The sequence below is a fragment of the Styela clava genome, chromosome 13, assembly GCF_964204865.1.
Source record: "Styela clava chromosome 13, kaStyClav1.hap1.2, whole genome shotgun sequence".
Lineage (NCBI taxonomy): Eukaryota > Metazoa > Chordata > Ascidiacea > Stolidobranchia > Styelidae > Styela > Styela clava.
The window spans coordinates 14,909,681-14,923,011 of record NC_135262.1 but is presented as its reverse complement, the minus strand read 5'-3'; the positions used below and the strand labels follow the sequence as shown (position 1 = coordinate 14,923,011).

Below are 13,331 nucleotides of genomic sequence, written 5' to 3'. Positions count from 1 at the left end.
AGAAAATAACAATGAATTATATTATTTATCTTTATAATGCCATTTTCCGCAAAATAATTTTTTCTCTCTCACATTTATATTGTAGATATTTCAATAAACATTTGTCTACACTTGGTCTGATCACCCTGTATGTAAAAGGTTTGTGAGCTGCACCACAAATATCATGGTATGGGAAACGAACACACAGCTCCATATGTCATTCTGGAAGGATCCGAGTTGACAACAGTGGAAACAGGAAAATCAATGACAAACAAAAAAAGTCTTGTCCACGTTTTCTGCTGAGGAGCATCAAATATTCCATACCAAACGAAGTTGTCTAAACTACCCGGAGGAGAAACCACTCCAGTCTGAAATAAATCAAGAAGATTAATGATATTAAACTTGATGAAAATGTAGATAGTTGTAATATCGGATAATCAATATGTTAACGTTTACACAACATAAATCGAACTGAATTATATTGGTAACCCGCGACAAAGACTCAAAGTTCGAAAAGCTGAAATGTTTATACAGCTTTGTAGCATTGAGTAAACATCACGTATCTGATCTTCAAATCTCGAGAAAATATTGCTTTGATCGATGATTTCAACAATCTGATCAGAAAAAATATAATTCTTCCTACTCAATCTCTGAAAATTATGAAGGCAAAATTGGAAGTATGGAGACTGCAGCCTTTTATCAGAAACTTTTAAATTTGTGCATTATTGTTCATTGCGGTCAAGCAAGGAATGTAAGTTTGTTGATTTAATAGTCCAAGTTATGAAACTTTTTGAATAAAACTTTCTGTAAACACGATTTGAAATGGACGATAAATGGAATTGTCTACGATGATTGGCAACTGTGTTTTGTGCGACGATAACAGAAAAACCGAATCCACTATAATACACGTGGAAAAAAATATCGAACTCGCTTTACGGTGATTAAGTTTTCAAAATAGTCTTATAAATTTGGTCGCGGATCTATAGCAAGGGCAATATTTTATATATGAAATAACGAATCAACAATTTGTAATGGTCAAATGTACACATGATTGAACCAATATTTCTTAACCTTTATGCCTTTGAAAAAAATCGTGGGCGAGAAAATCTAAAAAAAATATATTTTGATTATCATAAAAATGTTGTTTCTTCATTATTAACCGTGAAAATAACTTACAGTCAAGTTTAAAAATTTATAATATAGTTGATAAACTGTGAATTTTATTACAATAAAATTTTCGTGAGACCAAATTCACAACCAAAATTACAGGAAGATTTTTTGCTATAAACGAAATGAATTCTCCATTGATTGTCATGACATTAGATTGATATTGATTTGTGATGGAATCTTTTTTTTTGAGGTGATAAAACAGTTGCCACTGCTTTCCCCAATTTCCCCAACCCGATCTACGTTATATGTGATCATAAATCTTATCTATAGACATCAATATTAAGTAATGACGTCGGCATAATCGGAGATGAGATCATTGATCATGTAGATTATAAAATTGGTTCTGCAAAAGCACATCGATAGTAACCCACATCTTCAAAATCAATCCATCATGATAAACTCTAAAAAAAGTTTTAAATCTAACACACTTGGCGGTAGTTGCGTTTATACCTTCAAATCAACAGTCATATTTGTCCATGCGCTTGACCAATAACGATGTGGAGGAATCATTTTCATCAATTTCGAAGAAATGAACGTATCAATACTGGGATCATCTTTCGGTATGACAGCAATTTCCATCGACATTTGTTTGCAAATAGAAACTGCTCGTAAATAATCGACATCTGGTTTTTGATGGATTTCAGTCCAGTAACACAGACCTCTTTTTTCATTTTTTACTTCACAAAATTCTGAGAAAACATAAACGCAAGAGAAAAGATTCTTCAAAACATATCTCAATGTCATAGTTACATGCTTATAATAGTATATAATTATATCATGGTATACTGAAATTAGACTTTTTGGAAAATGTTCATAAGTCTTACTTTTTTGCTGCACGCTCATAGATACAGTCAATCCTGCGATAAACGTTCCTAATTTATTTTATTTAAAACTTGCCGGATCTTCTGTCTAACTCAGGGTGGTCCAAGGTTGTCGGCTCCGGGGCCACAAAATTATTTTTGCATTGTTCGCGGGCCACAATAGTGCCAAGAATAGGTAAACAGTGCAATACATAACAAACACTTTTATTTTGCAAACACATTGATCAGTATTTGTTATTTATTAAGCTAACACATTAAGGCATGTAAAAACCACCAAAAAACTTTCTAAAACCTACAAAACTTTTTCTATTTCTACATTTATTGTGGGATTTCAAACTCTTCATAACGGAAAAAGTGCTTCCACAAATTTAAGTAATATCTTGACTCTGGAAATGCTCATTGCCGCTCTAAATTATATTCTTTTATCACCGACACAACTTGCAGTGAGCATTGTGGTGTTTTTCCTCCCACATCTAGTTAAAAATCTGTTTGAATTTGTCAACTTTTTTTTTCAAACTTATGTTCACAAAATAACAGATTGATTGATTACACAATGTGAGGTACAGGAGAGTAATTACTAAATTTTCCGACATATAGGCATCATTTTCCGCATTCGATTTTTAGATTTCTATGATGCCAAAATTGTTAGCATATATTCCCGACTAAACGTTGCCTCAGCTAGCCATATCACTAGTCAATTCAGTGACATTAGTGATGTAACAATACGTCAGAAAATTTTTCTGGTTAATTTTATGACTAAATAACACAAAATCAATTTTTGATTACAGTATATTTTCTCGTTTTGTAGCCCGGGCCCATATTTTTAAACCAAACTCACTAACCGGGCCCTCATTCAAGCACGGACGCTTGTTGTTTTGTCAGGTTGTTTGTTTGTCAAGTCACATATACGGAAGATCGATCGTTACAATAATTAATATATTGTCATTTCCAGTCCTCAAGTATGATTCGAACGAGAATAACAAAAATTTTGACTTTTTCTACGCACCGCAGGTACAAATCCGCAAAAGAAGAAAAGTTTTGCGACGCCCTATCAATATTGAAACGAGAATATCGATTATGGATGAATTATATCTTATAATTAGCGAGTTATTTATTAATTAGTGATGGTACACGCGGTGTCACTATAGAGTCATGAATCGAAACCGCGGTTTCGATCGATAAGTCTTCGATCTCCGACCGATATTCTCGTTTTTATGTTCTGTTCACACGGGCGTCTATTCAAATTGGCCCTTATTAATCAAGATCGGGCGGTTAAACGAGCACATACGGTACTTTCCGAATGCGACGCGGGCCACAGATAATGAATCTGCGGACCGCATGTGTCCACGGGCCTGGATTTGCACCATTTCAACCCTTTTCACATCAGCCTTAGCTATTCCGTTTGTGACGCCTCTCTACCGTGACGATATATTTTTAAATTATTCATAAATTATTAAATTTAATTTGACCACATAATATCAATATTCCTGAACTGTATTATGCTGGCATAGATCAATTTATAAGTGTAACCGCTTGTATTACAACGTAACGCGTACCCAGAATCTTATATAAACAACCCACAATCTAGCAATCCTGAATTTTGCACACTTCCTATATCTTTCTACGTATGCTACAGGCAGCACTTTCTCGTCGTAGTCGTTGAAAACCCCACTATTATATTATAGTCCAACATCGAAAACGAATTTTTACCTCACTACCAGATTGTAGGCATGAGACAGTTATTGACATGAAATTGACCGTAATTGTAAAATATACAATTAACTGATTAAAATCGAACCAAATAAAAATATTGACTATCATTTTTGGCTTGGAATTGCTTACCATGCATATCCTCCCGTGTTGTTGCCAGCGTTGATGCCGTCGTATCTGGAATAGTTTCTTTTTTGAGAACCAACAAAGTCACCGGCACAGCTATTGACACAGCCAAGATCACGATCGCCACTCCAATAACAATGAATTTACGTTTTGCTGTTGAAAACACGAACTTGAAAAAATATTTCGGCAGAGTTTGTATGCTAAATTTAGAATATTTTCACTTCGGTTTCATAAAAACCGTTCGACATATAATTACTGTTTGTTGTATAACGTTATAATGAAGTACTATGTACAACACGTATAAATTGAAGCATCAATAATAGAAATATTCTCATTAAAGAATGATTCCACAAAACGGCATGTAATCACCATGAAGTGTTGTTGAAAGTTGCAACCAATCATTTGATCTTCATCAAACCCGGGCTAAGATCCACTGTTTAGACTGAACTCTTTGGGTCGCCGAATGAAATACTAACCTAGTGAGTCTACTAAGTTGTGAGTGTGTCCTTAGCAGGGTTTACTATGTATTTTCATTAATTTTTTATTATTACTAATTAATTACAACTAATTAATTAGATGATGCTGTGTTCACAGTAACACTGTGCATTCTCAATTGTCACAAAAATTCATTATATACCATTGAAAGCGTGCAAACCTCAGTACTTCAGCACATATTTCACTTAAAACTAAAGGATTTGAATACGATAACGTGATGAACAACTGACCTTATTCAACAGTTTTTGGAAATAAACTTACTTTTAGTATTTTCATTCGATAAAGTGCCCCGTAGCTGATGTTTACCCAACTGCTTGTGTATTTTGTTCTTGCGATCATCTTTGCCTTTTACCATTGCGAGCCGTTATTGTCTGTATTGAAAGTTCTTCAATTTTTTTTTTTTAATTCAATTCTAGATACTCCTGTAGCAGGCATATAACGCAGACCTTTAAATGTAAATTATTAGCTATGATTCATTTTTATTGCAAAATGCCTGAATTTATACCCAAGTCTATCGAACGTGTACCTAATTCAACGCTGCTAGATAATATTCAGCGATTTTTCCAAACGTTTGCGCAAATTTCTTAGGTATTGATTTAGGTGTAGTTCATGGTTCAGTACGAAGTTTCTTTCAATGCTTCATTTACTTTCATTTTCACCTTCGATAATTCCACAAGCTAGCTGTGTGATGCAGGAGATAATTGCATTCCAATGTACATTTATTTGAATTATAAGTCAATTTAGACACATGCGGAAAGTTAACAAGTTCATGAAATGTTTTGTTTTATGTGTGCTATGAAAATCCATTAAAAGTCGGGTGTATCACGCACAAATTTTTGTGGCCAAATTTGGTTCTATGTTTGCGTTTACTGCTTCGTTTGAAAAACTCGAAAGTCAACTCCACAGAAATCACTTGATAACTAGCATGGTCCGTTGATGACGTAGTACTGAGATCTCATCGAGGTAATTTTGCATTAGGCTGAAGGCATTTTCAGCGTTTTGTGATCTCATTCAAATAGTAAGCTAATCCTATTGGGCTTTGCATTTTGATAGGGTTGGTAACGTGACATACAAATACAGCCAATATATATATGCAGCCAACTAATATTCATATAGCGGCAATGCTGACTAAAATCTTCAAATTAGATCGCGATCGACTGGTCGGTTATAAGGTCATACCATCAATATGGAGATGTTCTTGTACATAGACGTAAAGCCAACGGTTCCATTACATTTGAACCCACGTACATTTGAACCCATGACAATTGCACCTGTATGCTATTGCACCTATGGAATTTTTTTTGTTTCACGGATAGTTAAACCCATACTAACCCTAACCCATGGGTTTTAGCACCCGCATATAGATTGAACCCGTGGATATACGCATGGGTTCAAATGTACATGGGTTCAAATGTACGGTCACCAAAGCCAACTAATATTAAAAATAGAACATCTTATTATAATTGAACAGACAGGGGAATAATGGGGTCATCATTCAGACACGTTGATGAGTTGGAAAAAACCCTAAAGGCTATTTACAATTACAAATCGTGAAATCATTTTCTCTGTTGCTTTATGCGTACTTCTAATATTTTCTCATATTTTTCTAGTATTAAAAAAAATTCCCCTTTATGTTCCGATGCAACGGTGTGTGTACTCATTTTTAAACATTACTCACTTATACGATGTTCCCAACTGCCTGTCTTTTTCTCTCTTTATATATATGCCTAATTGTTTTTTTTTTGCATTAGACTTTATTGAGGTTTCTTATATAAAATCAATTGACTCCTAATTAATCCTTACAACATTTTCATTACTTTGCAGCTCCCGTTCTTTGAATAAAAAAAGCACGTTAATACCAATATGTGTGGTGAAGATTTTTGTGCATGATACGCAAAAAGCAATTCTTATGTAATGTCTTTACAAAAGTTATGCAGTTTGCTGTTCATTCAGCCTTTTTATGAATACATAGAAAACATATACAAAAGAAAACTTTGAACGAAGTATCAATATTAAAGTTCGCTTTCAATCACATTTCACACAAAACCCCAAGAAGTCTGTTTGAGGAATTTTCATCAAACATTCCTTGATTTACATGATTTGGATCCGGTTTAACGTGAATGCCCATGTAAGGTATTGCAGGATTGAGTGGTCTATTTGGAAACCAGCGTGTATAGGCAGCTGTTCTTCCATTTGATAAATGAATTCCCCTTGTCTGAAAGATCAAACAGGAAAAAGTTGAACAAAAAATTTGCAAATTCATTAAACATTGTGTTTTTTTTTTGCAGGTGAAAACTTACACTTGCGTTTATTGTCATTCCCGTTCATATGTGATGGTAATAATGCCCGATGACGATTCGTGACCGGATCAATGCAATCATCTTATAGAAGTGATCTTTGCTGTAAATATTTGCTGCATTTCCGCCGATTCTTTGGCAACTCGCTTTTGCTTGGTCTAGATTTAGTCGGTTATCATTTGTGATCAACACGTAACACTTTCCATCGTAAACTTCATCGCAATTTTCTAAATACAAGTGAAAATGTATAAGATTTCCCATTCCAGAGGTTCCCAAACTTTTTGTTCGTGCGGCGCCAAATTATCAGTGAAAAACTCACGGCGCACTTACACGAAAAAAAAATCTGCTTTTAAATAAAACTCAATATTGTGATCGTTAATGTGTACTTTATGCCTTTTAAAGATTGTAAACATGTAGGCCTAATAAATAAAGGCAAAGAGTCAACTCTTCTTACGTAACAGAAAGTCAATGACATTAAAAGGTGAAATGAAATTATTGATTTAAATTACACAGCATTTAAAATAAAAAACATTGAAACATTTATGATAAATGCATTTTAGTTATGTTTAACACAATTTTGTTGATTTTTCCTTTGGGAATACTGGTTTATGGTGGCCCATCGTTGTCACGCGTAAAAGGAAAGATTAATTTTAAAAACAAAATATTAAATAAAGTTTACAAAAATAAAACAAAAATGAAATGAAAACGGAATTAAAAATTAGGAATAAAATTAAAATATCGTTGACAAGCGTTTTTATTTTGAAAAATGTTGCTTCTGCCTGGAACCAACGTTGTCATAAATAATTCTACGCGTACAAACGGTGTTCCCTGGGTTTCCAATTGACTACTAATTTTCATTGAGTGCAATAAGTTTAATTTCTAAATGATATATAGATTAACCTTTCCACAAGTTTCTACCTGCCCCAAGCAGAAGCAACATTTATCAAAATGAAAACGTCTGACAAGGATGAACCTTCTTTATCTCATTTTAATCGTTTTTTTTATTATTTTTTTTGCATTTTTATTATTTTTTCATTTCGTTTTTATTTTAGTGTCGTTTTTTTTTGCAAATTTTGTTTTATTTTTTTAATTTTTTAATCTGTTTTAAATTTTTTTTTCTATTTTTCGCGTGACAACGATGGACCACTATACTAGTCTATTCTATCATTATAGTGAAGATAGCTTGCATAAAACTTTTAATTATTATTTAGAAATTTTTATATTTCACTCTGTGGAACATTTCCACAAAGTTTAAAACTCAAATAAAAGTAGAGAAATAAATAATTTTGTGTATCATACCTAAATCTCTTCTTGTCATACACCTTTCTTCCAAATCGTTTAATCTGGCCTCAATACCTGTTGCTATATAATCAACTTATACTTGGCAATGTCTGATAGAAAAAAATTGAAGCTATAATTAGCAGTAATTCTGCGCGAAACTGATCTGAAGCCTATGAATTTCCTTGTTTATTTCCGTAATAATTACCAATCAGCAAAAATTCGACGATGACCTAAAAATATTATATTTGTCGCTCAGACAGATATTGAAAAACATGATTGTAAACATTGCCTCGTTTTCGCGGTTTTGCGTGTTATTTATGAATTTTCAGTTCTGTTTCCAAAATTTAGTTGTAAATGGGTATTTTAATTGCCTTTTTGTCTTCCAATGAGCATTAGTTTAGTGGCAGTAATCAAAAATTAGTCTCGCAAAGGCTGCGATAGACTAGTCTAAAAATAGCTATTAGCATTTTAATGAAAATGATGGTTTTAAATAAGCAGACCAGTTTGTAAGCTCTAACTCTCCAAAACTTTATATATGGACTGCAGCACAGTAATTGGCTGTAAATACTATCATAATAAATGTTAACGACATTACCTATCGGGAAAAGTCTCGAGATGGCCGAGCGTCCAAAACCAATTCTCTATTAATCACTGTCACAAATAAACAAGCGTGTGATCAGTAGTCGATTACCGCAATTTTTTCCATTAGATATTGCCGACGTTGATGGTATAGCAAAAGGTATTGATACCAGAATAAACGATTCGGAAGAGAAGTATATGACAAGAAGAGATTTAGGTATGATATACAAGTTTTTCTCTCCAGGTTCTCTACGATTACTTTTAATTGAGTTTTAAACTTTGTGGAAATGTTTCAGAGATTATAATATAAAAGCTCGTAATAATAATAAAATAGCTTTATGTATATATATTCATTATAAGATAACTATCGACCATCTTACACATTTTCACTTGTATTTAGAAAATTGCGATGGAGTTTACAATGGAAAGTGTTACGTGTTGATCACAAATGATAACCGACTACATCTAGACCAGGGGTGCACAACACGAGGCACGCGTGCCAAATTTGGCACGCCAAACGCTCAAACGTGACACGCGAACGGTTTTGTAAAATAAAGAAATATTTATGATATACATTGAAATATCACGTTTATATCAAAAACAGCAGTTTTTTTTTTCAGGACCATAAATTGTTTTAATAAATAGATATCCGTTATCATGTATTGTTATTGCAATTTGTTTGTTTTACGGAGTTAATTTACAATACCACAATTGGGCGTGGCACGCGACAAGATTGTTTTGAAAAATTTGGCACGTACCCTCATTTGAGTTGTGCACCCCTGATCTAGACCAAGCAAAAGCGAGTTGTCAAAGCATCGGCGGAAATGCAGGAAATATTTACAGCAAAGATCACTTATTCGGTCACGAACCGTCATCGGGCATCATTACCATCACATTTGGACGGGTATGATAATAAACACGCAAGTCTTCACTTGCAAGTAAGTAAAACCACAATGTTTTGGATCATTTGCATTTTTTAACTTTGCTCAAATTTTATGTTCAACTTTTTTCTGCTTGGTCTTTCAGACAAAAATAATTTATTTATCCAATGGGAGAACAGCTGCCTGTACACACTGGTTTCCAAATCGACCATTCAATCCTTCAAGATCTTACGTGGGCATTAACGTTGAATCGAATCCGAACAGTGTAGGCCACAGAATGTTCGGTGAAAATTCTTCTCACAGATCCCTTGAGGTTTTGTGTGAAATGTGATTAAACGCGAACTTTCATATGGTTTCCTTGTTCAAAGTTTTCTTTGGACTTTGTAAAGCTGTATAAATAAGTGACCGAATGAACAGCTAGCTAACTGCTTTACTTTTGTGAAGACATTACCTAAGAATTGCTTTTTACAAATTATCCACGAAAATTGTCCACGCATACTGGCAATAACATGCTTTTTAACGTTAAAAGAATGGTTAGACCTGTGACGTAATGTGATTACTGTGACGTAAATGATGAGTAGCGCGACAACTCTCAATTGTTGCGGCGCAATGCATCTCATCTATTCGTCTGGCTCAGCAGTCGATTTACAGTTGTGTTAACTTGTAGACGTTTGTTTATGATCGTTGTTTTGTTGTATTGTTTAACGTGGTGCCGCTGTTCTCAATAAACGTAGTTCAGTTGTATACGAATTTCTATTCTGAGCAGATAGCAATTAAGAAACGAAACATGGTGTCAGAAGTGGTTCTATTCTTTGTGGAATAGCGAGGATACGAATTACGCCTACATAAAATTGCTCATCTGCAGATAGAAAATGAATCTTCCTACTCCAGCGCCATTTAATGTTAAAAGTGGCAGTTTGTCTCTAAATTGGAAGATATTTAAAAGGTCGTGGGACTACTATGAAATTGCCTGCAAGTCCTATCCTGCGTACTGCAACTCTATTGACTATAATTGATAATAGATAATTGATGGAGTACTCGATAATCACCTTAGACGAAGATTTTTACAAGAACGAGATTTAACTCTTGTAAAGAGTATTGATAGCTGTCGAGCTCATGAGTCGACAATGATTCGCCTGAAAACAATGAAGTCGTCGATGGAGTATGTCAACGCAACTCATAATAAATGTTCTGAATGGGCAAATCAATGTCAGTCCCTGTTATATGATTACCTTATCAAAGTCCTGAATATGGAACAATTAACTGGTCAACTAATCCAAAAACTAAGTTTGACTGGTAATCTGACGAGTGTGCGGGGTCCATGAACTTTCCTTTATCGGGATAAATATGAATAAGCTAAGATTTTTGTAAGAAAGTCTCAGAATGTGAAATCTCAAAAATTAAAATTGACGATATAAACGAATTAAATTTCTAACAGTTTGATTTACATAAAATATGAACTATGGATGCAAGAAGGACCTACTGTGTGATTGTCTTCGATACATTGGGTCCAGTTGAACTACAACAAGCATATCATAAAACTATGTGAATAAATCTTCATATAACTAAGTGTATTTATATCTCAAAAATAAATATACCTGTGTACTCGGAGTTGGAGGTTGTGATAAGCGTAGTTTGAATGAAAATGTAATAAGATAAACTAGAAATGGTAAGAAAACGCGCCAACTATGCATGATTACTAAACCATAACGGCACTATCACTTGACACACTTCACAACCGTGTGTGATGTTTCCACCTCTGTCGAATGTCGAAAATCATCAATATGGAGAGCAAATTGTAAGAGAAATATTGAGAGCAAACTCAATATCCGTGAGTGTAAATTTTGTGGTAAAAAGCACATTTTTGGTAGAAATTATTGTCGGGGTAAAGCGTGGGGTAAAGTTTGCAACAGATGCAATATGAAAAATCACTTTGCAGTAAAATGTCGACTGAGAACTAAATATAACCATGGTACCGATGGCCCAAATGCTGAATGTGTCGATACTTATTATAAAAATGACATTGATATGTGTGAAAATATTTATACCAATAGCAGTACCCATTTATCTCATAAGAAGTTGTTGTTATGTTAATGTTATTTCGAAGACCCACTATATTGAGGCCAGCAACGACTTTAAATTAATTAAACTAGTACCTACATCTGCTGAATTATCAATGTACAACAAGACGTTAATCTTGCCGTTGGGGAAGATTTCTTTACCGGTTTATAACCCGAAAAATCGTATATCTTATTTTTTAAATTTTATGGTTTTGAAACAACCATTAGTACCATTACTGGTATTTGGGGCAATTCAAGAACTGAATTTAGTTACTGTCAATTATGAAAATATTTTTTGTACCATTTCCAATTCATGTAATTTTGAAAAATTCTCCAAGATGTCGCTCAGCCAAATTTTTGCCGAGTTTGCTGATATATTTACTGGCACGGGCAAACTTGAAGGAAAATTGAAACTGGAGGTTGATAATACGGTTACTCCAGTTCAAATGCCAGTGCGAAAAGTACCATTATCACTTCAAAACAAGGTTAAGAATGAGCTGGACAGATTGGTGAATGACGGTATTATATCCCCTGTAGATTGTTATACGCCCTGGATTTCAAATTTGATTGTAGTATCAAAGAAATCTGGAAATATTCGTTTATGTCTTGACCCAAAGCCTTTGAATAAGGCTTTAGAACGAAACAATCATCCAATGCCTACTATTGACGATGTATTACCTACCTCACTTGCACAAGGCAAAAGTATTCACCATTGCCGATGTTAAAAATGGTTTTTGGCATATTGAACTCGATGTTAAAAGTAGTTATCTGACAACGTTTGGTACTCCATGGGGTCGCTATGGGTGGCGAAGAATGGCATTCGGACTTAAGCCGTCCCCTGAAGAGTTTGTGCGCCGTCTGAACTTTGCTCTTAATGGTTTAAGTGGAGTTATGCCAGTTACCGATGATATCTTGATATATGGTGTGGGTGATACCATAGAATAGGCAACGCCCGATAACAAGAAAAAAAATTTATGATCTTCTACAAAGATCTAGAGAGAAGGGTATTAAATTGAAAAAAGAATAATTACAATATATGAAAACATAAGTTGCTTACTTGGGTCTCGTTATCAGCAAAGACGGTTTAAACCCAGATTTGGCAAAATTGGAAGGTATCAGAGATATGCCTCATCCGACTGATAAACAAGGGGTGCAAAGAATTTTGGCTACTACAATGTTTCTACAGCGATTTGCTCCGAAATTATCTTAAATTAGTGCACCTATTAGAAAACTTATTAGAAAATATAATGAGTTCATATGGGACAAAAAAGTACACGGTACATGTTTCAATACAATGAAATTTACTCTGATGAAATCTCCTATTTTGCAATATTATGATGAGAATGTCCCTATTGTCCTACAATGTGATGCTTCTTCAAAGGGCTTAGAGCTTGCTTGATGCAAAATGACCACCCTGTTTCTTATGCTTCACGTGCTCTGACATCTAATGAGTGCAATTATGCCCAAAGAGAAAAAGTACTTTTGGCGATTTTGTTTTGCATGGAAAAATTTGAACATTATGTGTATGGAAGGACTGTACGAGTTGACTCCGATCACAAACCACTCGAAACTATTACTAAAAGCCATTAGTAGATGCACCAAAACGACTACAAAGAATGCTTCTTCAAAATTATGACTTTGTGGTAAATTACAAAAAAGGTGCAAATATGTTCATTGCCGATAGTCTGAGCCGAGCATATATTGATAAAAGTACTGACACGATTGGTAAAGATGATGTATTTCAACTGTCACTGGCTAATGAAATTGAAAAAATTGATATGTTGGAAGATATTCCATTGTTGGACAAAACAATGCATGTTTTACAAAAATTTACACATAAAGATTCGTCAATGCAAACTCTTAGAGCCATCATTGAAGATGGATGGCCGATTACCAAGAAACAGCTTCCACGGTCCATGCAAGAATATTTCA

General features: G+C 34.2%; 1 protein-coding gene across 1 annotated transcript; it reads right to left on the bottom strand.

The window, feature by feature from the left end:
* Positions 1-161: 161 nt before the first annotated feature.
* LOC120332876 (uncharacterized) lies at positions 162-4,656 on the bottom strand. Its single transcript, XM_039400205.2, has 4 exons — positions 4,563-4,656; positions 3,813-3,959; positions 1,600-1,838; positions 162-347 (listed from the first exon to the last, which is right to left on the bottom strand). Exons 1-4 carry the CDS (start codon positions 4,654-4,656, stop codon positions 162-164), a joined length of 666 nt encoding a protein of 221 aa, XP_039256139.2.
* Between the last annotated feature and the right edge of the window lie 8,675 nt (positions 4,657-13,331).